The following is a 13,000-nucleotide window of genomic DNA, read 5'->3' on the forward strand; positions in this document are numbered from 1 at the left end:
TTAACGCAGCTGGGCTTCATGTGTTTATGTGGGACAACGTTAACTCTGACAGGCTTGCAGCACTGAGAACTGAGTAATGAGGACCCACTGGATCTACTCATTGGAAGGCCCCACATTTACATCCCCTTGGGTAAAGTGGAGGAGCTCATGCTTCCCACCCACACAACAGAGGTGGCATTGAGGTGACAGGGATGCATGACTCCCAGGCTGTCAGACAGAGGAGGTCCTAGGTCTATTTTGCTATTTCAGTTCTAATCCTTGATAAAGATTAAACTCTCTAGAGATCTGGCAGTGAACATTTTAAAAACTAACTACCAATAGTAAGAAAAAGAAGCCTCAGGTGTGGTACACAAAACCAGTGCTCATCAGTTAGCCCAGAGGGCAAACCCTGGAGGACACTTTCCTCAATTCTCTTGTCCCTCCGCTCAGTCCTACCCCTTGAAGACATAACTCGTGTTGAATATGACCAAACAGCCTGATGCACCACTCTCCTAGACACATAAAATTATTAACTTCTGAAGGCACCTAAAATAGCAGATTTCAGAGGAAAATAAAAGGAAAGCATGAACAGAGAGAAAATAACAAAGATACATATTTTTCTTACATAAACATGAAGACGGCAGAGCACCACTACAGGGCCGTGCACACGTAAATCCTAAGTGTGACAGCACCCTTGACAGCAGGCAAGCATTGTCAATAACCCAGGAAGAATGTTAAGGCCTTTGTGTGAGCTGAAGATGTAGCGCTGTGTGCAGAGTATCTAACATGCATGAGGGTCCAGGCCTGAGCCTACCGCTCCCTACACAGAGTAACAGCAAGAAACCAAGAGGAGGCTGGAGAAACGGCTCAGTATGCACACGGAGGCTACAACCGTCTGTGACTGGACCCAGTGCCTCCTCTGGTGCGTCAGCGACAGCTAGCTCACATATATAAAGTGAATAAATCTTCAAAAAGAAGAACCAAGAAGTGTTTGTGTGCTTTATCGCTTGGGGAACAATTCCCTAAATGTATTTACAGTAAAATACAATCTTTATTTTGTTCTGTATTCTGAAAACTTTTGTTTTAATAGATGAGATGGGAATTACAAATAAATCTACAGCAGATATCAAAGTTACACTTTATCACCTTCATTACTCTTACCTTACAACTAACCTATTCTTAAAAATTCTATCCTAGTCGAATTGTAAAACAAATCAATTACCAAAATGACTAAATTATAAATTACAAAAAGCAATCCAGTAATATACAATTATAATAAGCTATATAGCCTAAGAATATTGGCTGAATATTATTATTACTAGCAGTCAACAATGAAGGTCTACTTTACCCTATCATAGTTGACTATAGAGAAGTTTGAGTACAAAGACATTGAGGGACATCTAAGAGAAGGAAGAGGGTGAGACAGGGCAGAAGACTGTGTAACTCGCCCTGTCTGAAACACTCACATCTGCTCCACAGTGAGAAAAGGTGATTTGTGCTTTAAACCATGGTGAAGGGCAAAAACAAACCAAATGGAAAAGACACATTGGTAGATGGCAATGATTACTCTACTTGGTTCCCTTCTAGAGAATCGTCCATTGTGTTACTCATCTGTGTTCATCTCTAGTCAAGTGAAACACCTCATGGGAACATGTCACCCTCTCAGCACTTTTGTCAAAACCATTATTACTCTTCACTGGGTGTTAAAGTCAGAGATTTAAATACTTATTCCAGTAAAAGCTGGAGATGTGTCCTTGAAGATGGATTTATGTAAACAGGTTATTGGTAACCTGGAGTTAAGAATCTCAGGTCTGGACACACACTTTACTCTGATATGCTAGGGAGGAGACACAGCCCCGAGGAAAGCAAGTAGCCAACAATACTGAAGTGACTGGGGTCTGTGGCTGCGTTTGGTCAGGTCCCATCAACAGTTCCTTTGCACACAGACACTTCAGCTTTTTTAAAAGATACTGCACAGGGTCCCACATCCTCCCCTTTATTCAAAATGTGCCATCTCCACAAGTGCTCATAGCAAAGGACAGTATTTCAGCATTTGAGTCTTTAAGGTGAGCCTTATTATAGAAATGTGTTACAATGGTGGCTTCGAGCGCTAAAACGTTGGGAAACTGAAATATTTAGCACACAGATGCTCTCTATCAGACAACCTGCTCACGGGTACACAATCAACTACAGTTTATAAACTCAGCACAAAGGAGCTTTTATTACAAGTAGATATGCTTTGTATTAATAACAGTAATTTAGACAACTCAATGTTAGCAGCCTGAGAAAAGCAGTGTGTTTCTAAATAATTAAATACTCATCTGACATTCATACACACACTGATCAATTTTATTCTTCTATGTATACTAGGAAAATAATCCTAAAAATGACCATTCTGGAATTATATCTTAGGCCCACTCAACTAACCTGTGTCAGCCTTTGGAAGTCTGGCCTTGCTGTGGCACGGTACCAAGAAGCCCTGCAGAGGTGCTTATGACCCCAGCTGTGCACAGGCCAGAGTCACTGTGACTGCTGACTGCAGCTGACTCGTGCTGCTGTGACCCCTATACCTCTTTTAAACCAAAGGGACAGGTGGACCCACTGGAAACCCGGTTCTCATTAATTTGGATGCAACGCTAGACCCTGTGGCAACCACATCATCCCAAATGAGCTCAGTTTACATTTTAAACAATGCTGTAGCCTATTAAACAATTATGCAATTTACTTTTTAAAATTTCTATTTTAAAACTAAATCTATTTATCTTCATTCATAGGACAGGTGAATTCCAAAACCCCAGAAATTCTTCCATCACTCCTCCCTTCCCACCACCGCCCAACCTTCTCCTCTCTCCCGCCATCTTTCTGGGTAGTTTCCTCAACAATAGTTCATAGTTCAGTAAATTCTCAGCATTCTAACTCAGGGAAGCATTGTTTTTTCAAATGAGTCTCAGTAAAAAGCCCTCCTTAGGACTTCACACTGGTACATAGAAAGAAATAAGTAATTTATGCTAGTTTCTCTTCTAGGGATTTAGGTAGCCCACAATCTATTTACTGTTAATATCCAAAAGAGTTGACTCCATAAAGCAATCTAGAAGCTAAAAGGGGACTTTTTATACTACAGAAAGCAACAAGGTGGAAGAGGCTGCAAAGTGAATCTGAAGACATTTTAGGGTTAAATGCTGAGACTAAAGCCTTGACTATGTCCAGACACCTAAGATAGTCTAGAATGAGAGAATTCAACTAGGAACCAATCAAATACCCTGTACATAATACAAAATATATACGCGATAACAGACACCAACACAAGAACCCCAGATACGTCACACACATTTGCTCCGTAATAAAAATGTTAGAAGAAAATCAAATAAACCATAAATGTTTGTCTGCATGCCTTGCCAAAAGTTTCATAATTAATATATGTGATGCTTTAAAATTGAACTTGTTCACTGTTAATTAATTTGACAGGTATAATATATAAGTTATTAGGAAAATGTAGTGCACACTAATCCCTTTATTTACTCAAAATACAAATGGTGAGGACTTACTGCAACAATCATAATTGCGTTATCCAAAAAGCCAAACCCTACGAAAGGTATCGCATTGTGGAAGAATACTGAAAAACATCAAAACACAGAAAAATATATTTTAATTCCTTGATAACTTTAGAATAAACAAAACAGGACATGTAATTAAAGGATTAAGAATGATCAGGGATTTGTGCTGCTGCACGTTTATTTAACAGAAGTTAAATAACGCACAAATATATAACACATAAAAACAGCTTTTGGCCTTTATGTCTCCTTACTGGCAATGCACATACACACAGTTCATGGAAGAGTAAATCTGTAAACATACAATGACCTCACGTACCTGACACATGCCAGTCTATCTCTCTCTCTCCTGCCTGAGGACCATCGCAAAGCTACTCATCTCAGTGTTTGTAATAGTAATCTTTAAAAATGCCTGCACTCAAATTCCAGGGGAGTTCATCAACTCTTTAAAGAAATTTTAGGGAAAGGAAATTACCTCAACTTCACCTGACATCTATGTGCAGCCTTTAACATCTCAGAACCTATCAGAATTCCCAAGTGCTGCTGAAACTGTAAGATTCAGAATTTGCTCCATATCAGAAAGTGGCTTGAAGGCCTCTTCCTGCCAAAGACACATCTCATGTCATCTATCTGGTGCATAACCTGAAACATGGTATATTAAAAGTCAAAGTAGCAAAACATATTCTATAATCCCACCTCATTTTCTCAAACTTGCCTCTTTAGCACACTATACAGTGCTGAGGACAGAGCAGATGCTCAAAAATAACTAATTACATTGAGGACTACTAACCTGGAAAAGAAGCTAATGTCATAGTTAGACAACTGGAGGAGGCTGTGAGGTCACGGATTACAAGCTGGAACGGGAAAAGACGATTCTAACCGCTCTTTACAACTACTAAGGCACGGAAGTGTCAGATCAGCTGACTACATTTTCCAGTAAGCATCAAGAATCTGAGCTTTATACTACATTTCCTTACCCCGCTGGTTATATTTGCTAGTGTCTTCAGAGTCACCTTTAATGTAGCTAAATATACAATGTCATTAAAATACAACCCAGAAGTTATGAAAACATGACACTGCTATGGTGAGCTCTACAAGCCAAAAATGCTACTAGGCAGGAATTTTAAAAAATAAACACTTTTTTTTAAGTACTCTCTCCCACAAGTACTCTCAACGAAATGTCACATTCAGCATAATAATATGCACCATCGTGTATAGTTCTTACATCGAAAGGGCACAATAGACATAACCAGTCATTTCAGTGTCACTTGTCATAGTAGCAATGTTCATGACAGGAAGCAGAGTATCCCACCGTGATCATCACTGCAAAAGCTGTTAAGATGGTAAAAGTCAACTGTTCCACTGATGGCATGGGATTCAACTCAGAACTCAGACTTACTTCTCTGACTTTTCACCTACGTCCTTTGGATGCCTACTCAATATCCTGACTTTTCATAGTAAACAGCTTCCAAAATACACACTTCCAACCACAGATAAACTTACAGGCAAAGGGGCACACTGGAATGTTTACAGTCACCCACTATCCGAGTGTACCTAGATACACCCTTCTCTGTGGTCTGTGAAACATGAATATGCTAATAACACGGAATCAGCTGAGATCACTTGGCATTTATTTGAATGATGTGATGGCATCTCAATAAGATGTTAATGGCATTAAATTAAGATTATGCTGATTGCTTATCCTGGGAGAGGCCTGGTCAGTAACATTAAGGCATGCTGCCAAACTAATCAGCTTGAACTATGGAGTAGGCCTTTATCTTTATATTTAAACAAGTTGGTCAAATAAATTAAAAACTACTTTCAATTCAAAGGAGAAAAACTAAAAAAAAGGATGCACTGGGTACCCCACATAAAACTTGGTTGCCACTGCAAAGGATTTAGACATAGAAACCTATCTGCATAAACAGTTAATCTCAACATCGCCTACAGAAATGAGAATAGTATTGTATGCACTATAAACACAGAATCAGGAATCTGGGCTGGGAGAATCAGAAAGATTACCTGTGAAGAGAGATCTTAAAGAACTCTTAAACTATTTTGGTGTTTGAGGAAAGTTACTAATTTCTAACATAAATTACATTCTACCTGAGAGAGAGGGAAAAGAACTATCATTAGTTATCATTAGTTTTTTCCTGGTTGTTTGAATTTGCTTTCCAGTGAATAATGATCTCCTACTAGCTCACTGTTTCTTCAATTTCCTTTGGCAAACGCTATTCTATAGCTAAGCAGCTGTTAGCAAATGACATTTAATATTTAATTACCATTTAATTACCACTTACTTGAGTTCACCACCAGTTTTAAATGATTCTCTCCCACCGACTTTCAATAAGACCCTAGACTGTTTTACACCTCTCCCATGTTAACCTGCAGCGTTCATCCTCATCAGGAAAGAAAGAACAGTGCAGCTCAGTAACGAGGTCCTCCTCCTCACACGAACTGCACTTTCTTACTGCTGTGAACGCTGGCTGCCCAGAAGCACTTTCTGCATCAGAGAACAGTGAGCCTAAATCTAAAATTAAGTTCTTCAGTCACCCAACTAAATCCAACACATCCTTTTACCTAGGAAGTAAAATATAATACATATTTTATGCAGATTAAGAAAACTTCTAATATAAATTTACTTTTATTACTAGATGATAAGAACATTTAAAAATATTAGTTATATCATAATACGGTGATATATCTTCAGCCAAGTTTAGAAAGTGCTCTTACATGAAAAAATAGGACAACCCATTACTCTATCAGGAGGGTTTAATTTACTGTTACACTACTATAAGAAATAGTTCTTTCAGGTCCAAAAGAGAAATGCATATCAGTTTAACAATTAGAGAACCATTACCATATCTCAGCTGTCCTGGAGTGGGTGGTAGAGCTTCCAATTTTTCTAAAGGGGAAGAAAGGGTATGGTGCAAGAATTAGTTACAATAGTATAAAACAGGCTACAAAATGGAAAATGTACGTAGGATAGTAGATTTAAATTACTCATTTTAGAGAATACTGCTGTGGCTTAAATTACAAGACTAGGAACTAAACAGCTTCAGCCATATGCTATGGGTCACACACATAAGCTATGGGTCACACACATAAGCTATGGGTCGCACCCATGGGGGTTCTCTTTTATCTAGATATCATGGTGCAAGGAGTCCATTTGCATCAATTTCAGTAGAAACACAGTCTAGAAAATATGGAAACTCAGGATGACTTAACAAATATATGCAAACTAATACTGAGGGCAAAAAAGACCCCCAAATATGCTTGTACTTGTTTATTTATTTAGAGACAGAGTCTTGTCATACAGTCCAGGTTGGCCTCAAATCCACAGTCTTCCTGCTTCCACATTCCAAGTGCAGCTAAAATACCTGTGCCACCACAATCACTTGGAAATTACATTTTAAAGGCAATGTCATTACAGTAATGGTTTTACAGGCTTGTGTAATGTCCTCCAATTAACTCCATATAACAATACAGTGAATTTTTGAATTTTCAAAGCACTAAAAAGACATAATGTTTTTTATCTAAAATAGCAAACAATAATATGCTATTTATAATGTATGGCAGACAGTTCATCTGTAATCAGGAAAGCTGAAAGGCAATAGGTAATATATGACAATGTTTTTCCAAGTATTAACAAGAGTATCATGTCTGCCATGTAAAAACATAATTATCACAAAATGATTATAACAAATAATTATAACAAATAAGCAAATAAGTACCATGTCTGTCATGGAAAAATTTAGAATTATTACAAAATGCAAGTAGAACATCTTACATCTGTGAAAGTTGAAACGGTTAATAACTGGTAACTCGGAGAGGAGCCTGCGTAGATTTTTCCCCAGCAGGCATCATTACAGAAAGCTTGGTTCCCTGTGCAGCTGGGTTCAGAGAGGGGCTCTGTGGAGGTGCTACATCACTGGGGCCCGGACTTCCTCAATGGATCCACCCTTTACTGAGCAAGTGGTGGAACTGTGGCATTACTGGAGGGGGTGGAAGTAGGGTGTGGGTCCTAATTGGAAGAAATGCTTGGAAAGAGACACCTTCTTTGTGCCCAACCCCTTCCAGTCTGTTTGCTAGCTAGACACCCCCGGGTGAGCAGCTTTGCTCCTTGTCCTTCTGCCATCATGGCCACCTGGAAACACTGGAGCCAACACACAGTCTGAACCACAGGAAACTGTGCGCCAAGATGAATCGTTCCCTCAAGGATTGTTTTCTGGTCTTTTTGGCTTGTGTGTGTGTGTGTGTGTGTGTGTGTGTGTGTGTGTGTGTGTGTGTGTGTGTGTGTGTTTTAACCTCTCATATTTGGTCACAGCTGTGGTTTATATATTTTCCAACACATTTTGAGAAAAGAATAATACTAAAACCAAAGCCTAGCACATAACAGCAAATATAGAGCAGGCCAGAGCTCTAGCTCAGAGCTAGAGTGGTTGTGTATTAGAACAAAGCTGTAGGTTCAATGCTTGAAATCAAAAGGATGGAGAAAAATTGAAAATTATAGGCCAACTTCCTTCATGGACACAGTTAATTTGTAGTTATACAAATACTAAAGTAATTTAATATTAAGAAACTGATTTCTGGTTTTTTTTTTTTTCTTTTTTCTTTTTTCTTTTTTTCGGAGCTGGGGACTGAACCCAGGGCCTTGTGCTTGCTAGGCAAGTGCTCTACCGCTGAGCTAAATCCCCAACCCAGAAACTGATTTCTGAAAATGTAATTAATAAAGGGTGCTGGAGAGATGGCTCAGTGATTAAGAGCACTGGCTGCTCTTCCAAAAGGGTTCAATTCTCAGCACCTACTTAGTGGTGGCCAGCACCTGTAACTCCAGTCCCCTGGGGTCTGACAACCTCTTCTGACCTCAGCAGGAACTACATCGACATAGCTCATAGCAGTGTGTGTAAGCAAAATACCCATGCGCATAAAAAAAAAGTTGATTTTTTAAAAAATGTAACAAAAGATAGAGTCCCAGTTTTCTGCATGACTGAAACAAACCAGAGAACTAGGACAGCTTGTAAAACACTGTGACCACCCAAGGAATAGCTCGTTTTCACTCCTTGATGACTGAGATGCTACACCACAATAAAATCCCCTGGGAAGCTGAATCCCTGTACATCTAGGAAATGTAACACTGAACAGAGCCACTATACAAACCACAAGTGAGTCAGGAAAGAACGTTTCCCCTCCTAACCCAGCTGCTTTCAAACTTGTTACATAAACATGTAAGCTTTAAACTCCACTCATGTAAAGAAAATGGCAAGTTGGATAAGAAAGAAAAGAACAAAACAAAACAAAACAATAAGAAAAATGTAGACGTATTTTAAAAATAAGAATTAGAGATCTGATGGCAAACAGATTTTTAAAAAAAAAAATTTTTTTTTTTTGAGAAGAAACCCAGGCCACACAGGAAGCTAGAGCCTGAGCTTCATGGTTGGAGCACAGGGTTTTCAGCCCCTCTGACCCATCTGCTTCATACAGAGATCTCTAGGCATTGAGTCAATCACTGACTGACAGACAGACAAACAGATTGGCACAGTGCCAATCACCCGGAGCCAGCAAAGAATCATCCAAGGTGTACCACACTGTGCTTGCCACTAAGGTTCCAGGACCCCTTGGTTATAGCTAAAAAGTTTACGCTGAATTCTTAGCCAATTGCTTAGTTGTTTTCCCTTCTGTGTCTAACGAGGCATCTGGTGGGAGAGGAAATGACTAACTGAAGGTTGATTCTAATGAACTGAACTCCAGCTAATTAGGTTTTCATTTTTGCTATACTGGAAAATATCCAAGAGGCTTTTTCATTGGTGGAAATTCTTCCAGGAGTGTAGTGGTACTGCCTTTAATCCCTGCAGAGCACCGTGAGCACAGGCTGGTGGACCTGAGTTCAAGGCCAGCCAAGGCTACACAGGAAGACCCTGTCTCAAATAACAAACAAAACTGGGCGTGCTGGTGTGCACCTTTAACCCCAGGATTCTGAAGGCAGAGGCACATGGACCTCTGTGAGTTCCAGGCCCTCTATGTTTATGTAGAAAGACCCTGTCTCAAAAATAAAATAATAAAATAAAATCCAATAGACATATACAATACTGAGGATAGTAGTCCTAGATCTGAGCTTGTACTAGTGTAAAACCCTATGACCTAACCACTGTAAAGCGAATATTTCACTTTAGAGCTCACCTCTGCTTCAATCCTAGGATACTCCTGACAGATTTTACCATAACTCACAGCTGAAATGTGATTTACATTAAAATATTATAAAACCTAAGGTTACGGCAGAAAATCAAGTGACACTGTGCTCTACAGGCACAGGAAGGCAGGCTGTGTGTGTCAGTTCAGGTCAGAGGCTCTGCGCAGCCTGAGATGACAGGAATACAGATGGTCAGCTCTACTGCAGTACCAGATAGACAGTCCGGCTTATCACTCACAGGGGACACATTAAGAACAGACTGAAGAAACAAAACCCTAATGTCAATCATTATTATTTTGTGTGGAGGAATAAAAACACCAACAGCTTTTAGAACAACAAACAATAGAGTTGAAACTTTCTCCTGGGAAGTGGGCTATCATTTGAGGTGTAAACAAATGGAATGATTAATAAAAAAATAAAAAAAACCTTTCTCCCAACATTCACTGCATTAGCAGTGGATGACTTACTTCCCTGTGACAAAGCAAAGAAAGAACTAAGCCTTTGCACACAAACATGCACATGCACACACACACAAGTACACAGTGTGTCCTGCCATGTAGGCATCAGTGTCTCTGACCTGTGGTCACTCAAAACATGCAGAGTATTTTCCCTTACTCGTGAGGCAACATTTCCCGCCTTCACTTTGATATAACTTTGCTGTTATACAGAATTAAAATGCGCACATGTGACTTCTGTTATCTATTATAAGACATACATTCTCACATTGCTTTTGCCCCTGAAATCAACATTAGTTGCTGAATCTGTGATGTGTCACAATCACCAAGAGAAACATGGTTGAGTAAATCCCAGGTTTCTTGAATCTTATTTTTGCTAAGTCTTTCATGAGATAACATTTTTTCCCAATGAAGAGATATCAATTTTACATTTGAAAACATCAAACCCTTACCCTACTCCAGGAAATAATTTTCTGACAGCAAATTCCCAAAGCAATTTATTCTAGTGGCAAAAGCCCATATGGCTTACTACTGATTTCAAAGACTAAAAAAGTCAAATAAATTTGTACTCACAGCAAAATTACTAGTAAAATAAACTACACAAAAACAAATGTAGTGATTATATATTATCTAATAATGTTATCTGGAGAAGAGGAAACAATATTTGTTTATATCCATCTGCCTTAGCCAAAGTGATTTTACAACAAAATTCACTAATTTTTGAATCTGAGTTTTTCTATTACTTACACAAATGTATAACAGATTAATTCTTTATTGGAAACTTTAATTAGTTGTTTTTTCATACCTAGGATTCCATACCTAAGTCTCTTGTGTTCATCAGAAAAGTCATTAAGTGGCATTTCCTTGTGGTGTTATTGAACACAAAATAAAAGCAAGACATAGATTTAAAGACTACACTAAAGCTATAAAATGTCTCCCAGGAAAAGTATGCCTAATAAACTCCACCATACCACTTTCCATTTCTTGGGATGGAGGTCACACTTAGCTGCCCAGGCTAGACTAGAACTAGTGGCCTTCTGGCCTTAGCCATTCAAGGGCTGATGCTACAGGGGTGCCAAGAATGTGGCCAACCATTGAACTGAGAATGGGGTCCCCAATGGAGGAGTTAGAGAAAGGACTGAAGGAGCTGAAGGGGTTTGCAACCCCACAGGAAGAACAACAATAACAACCAACCAGACCCCCCAGAGCTCCCAGGGACTAAACCACCAAACAATGAGTACACATAGAGGGACCCACACTCCAGCCACATATGTATCAGAGGATAGCATTGTCCAGTATCAATAGGAGGGGAGGCCCTTGGTCCTGTGAAGTCTCAATGCCCCAGTGTAGGAGAATGCCAGAGTGGGGAGACAGGAAGGAGTGGGTAGGCGGGTGGGGGAGAACCCTCATGGAGGCAGGGGGTGGGAGGAGGGTTTAGGGGGTTTATTGACAGGAAACCGGGAAAGGGGATAACATTTGATATGTAAATAAAAAATATCCAATAAAAAATGGAAAAAATGTAGCTTATATTTCAGGTCAAACTCTATGAAAATATTTTCATGTTTTGAGATGTAGATGAAATATAAGAAAGAAAGAAATTTTAAAAATTTCAAGCTCCAACTGCCTTTCTTTTAAATGACAAGACAACAACAAAAGGATAAACCTGAGTTTACTCTATAGCTCGAGTTTTAATCTATAACTCTTCTTTACTATATCTTCCTTTAAAGACACTTTCTTTCAAAGGTGTCCGTCTGCACACCTGCCTACTGCAGAGCCACCCAGCATCTGTCTGGGGAGCAGAGCCAGCAGCACGAATCAGTCTCATCTACCAAGGAACTCATGAAGGAGAACAAAGACAAAACTGATGTTTTTAAACAATAATCAGAGAACTATGATCCCAGGCATAATGAATTCCTGTTTTGTTTCTAATAGGAACCAAACCATCAAATGGGTATGATGAAATTCACAGTAACACTTCCTTAAAGAATGCATACAAAACACAAACCATACTGCGTGCAAAACAATTTAGCTAGTTATATTAGATAACAAAAAGTCGTGCACCAGAAAAGGGATTTAGAGCGTAATTTATAACATAATCGTGGCTCGGGAACATATATGCAATAAAAAAAAAATGAACACTTTTTAGCAACCACAAAGAACTTAACTGATTTAGTAGAGTTAGTTACTATGTCCTTTTAAATAAAGATTTTGAGTAAATATTTTTAATTATATTTTAAATACATGCTTTGGGTTAAACCCATGAAAGTATTTGAATGTAGGCCTGTAGTTTTATTTAGCAATTAGAAGTGATTGTTGTAAGATTAAGATAGATAGATAGATAGATAGATAGATAGACAGACAGACAGATACAGATATCTAATATATGTATGTAAATATGTAGCGATTGTATGATATATAATCAAAGACAGTCCTGCTCAGAGTTTTAGCAGAGCTGCACCACCCCCTTGACCTTCTGGAGAACCTGATGGACTCTGTAAGTCTGGACTCCACCCAACCCAGTACCTTGAGGAACCACTGGGCCAGTGACACCACAACTAAAAGCAGGAGCTGACCAGTGGTGTTGACAAGACAGCTACTGTGCTCAACTAGATATGAACTTACTAATCCATTAAACTCTGGCTTAAGTAATAACCACTACATATACTAAGGTACAATAATTTTATTTTCTTCCTATCCTTCATTTCACCGTATCTTTCTGTCTTTTAAGATAACCAAACAAAAGAACATTGGTGTGTGGCTGCTTTTATATACGTAGCTGAGTACATGCAGCAATTACAATGCTCCCTAACACAGACTTCCCTGCC

At 39.0% G+C, this 13,000-nt stretch overlaps 1 protein-coding gene across 7 annotated transcripts in view; it reads right to left on the reverse strand.

Annotated features, from left to right (window-relative positions):
* The window catches only part of Tmem65 (transmembrane protein 65), a 104,799-nt gene that overhangs the window by 71,313 nt on the left and 20,486 nt on the right, over positions 1-13,000 (reverse strand). For 2 of the 7 annotated variants that reach the window (XR_005486706.2, XR_005486707.2), the window contains 3 exons: positions 6,391-6,435; positions 4,756-4,862; positions 3,525-3,592 (listed from right to left, as the gene is read on the reverse strand). Coding sequence is in view for 5 of the 7 variants with exons in the window: in XM_039079755.2 (XP_038935683.1) it covers positions 3,525-3,592; positions 6,391-6,435 (113 nt within the window). In the remaining 2 variants the exon portion in view is untranslated. The other 5 variants (XM_039079755.2, NM_001100995.1, XM_063264121.1 and 2 more) reach the window with 3 other exon arrangements.

Source organism: Rattus norvegicus, chromosome 7 (assembly GCF_036323735.1).
Source record: "Rattus norvegicus strain BN/NHsdMcwi chromosome 7, GRCr8, whole genome shotgun sequence".
Taxonomy (NCBI): domain Eukaryota; kingdom Metazoa; phylum Chordata; class Mammalia; order Rodentia; family Muridae; genus Rattus; species Rattus norvegicus.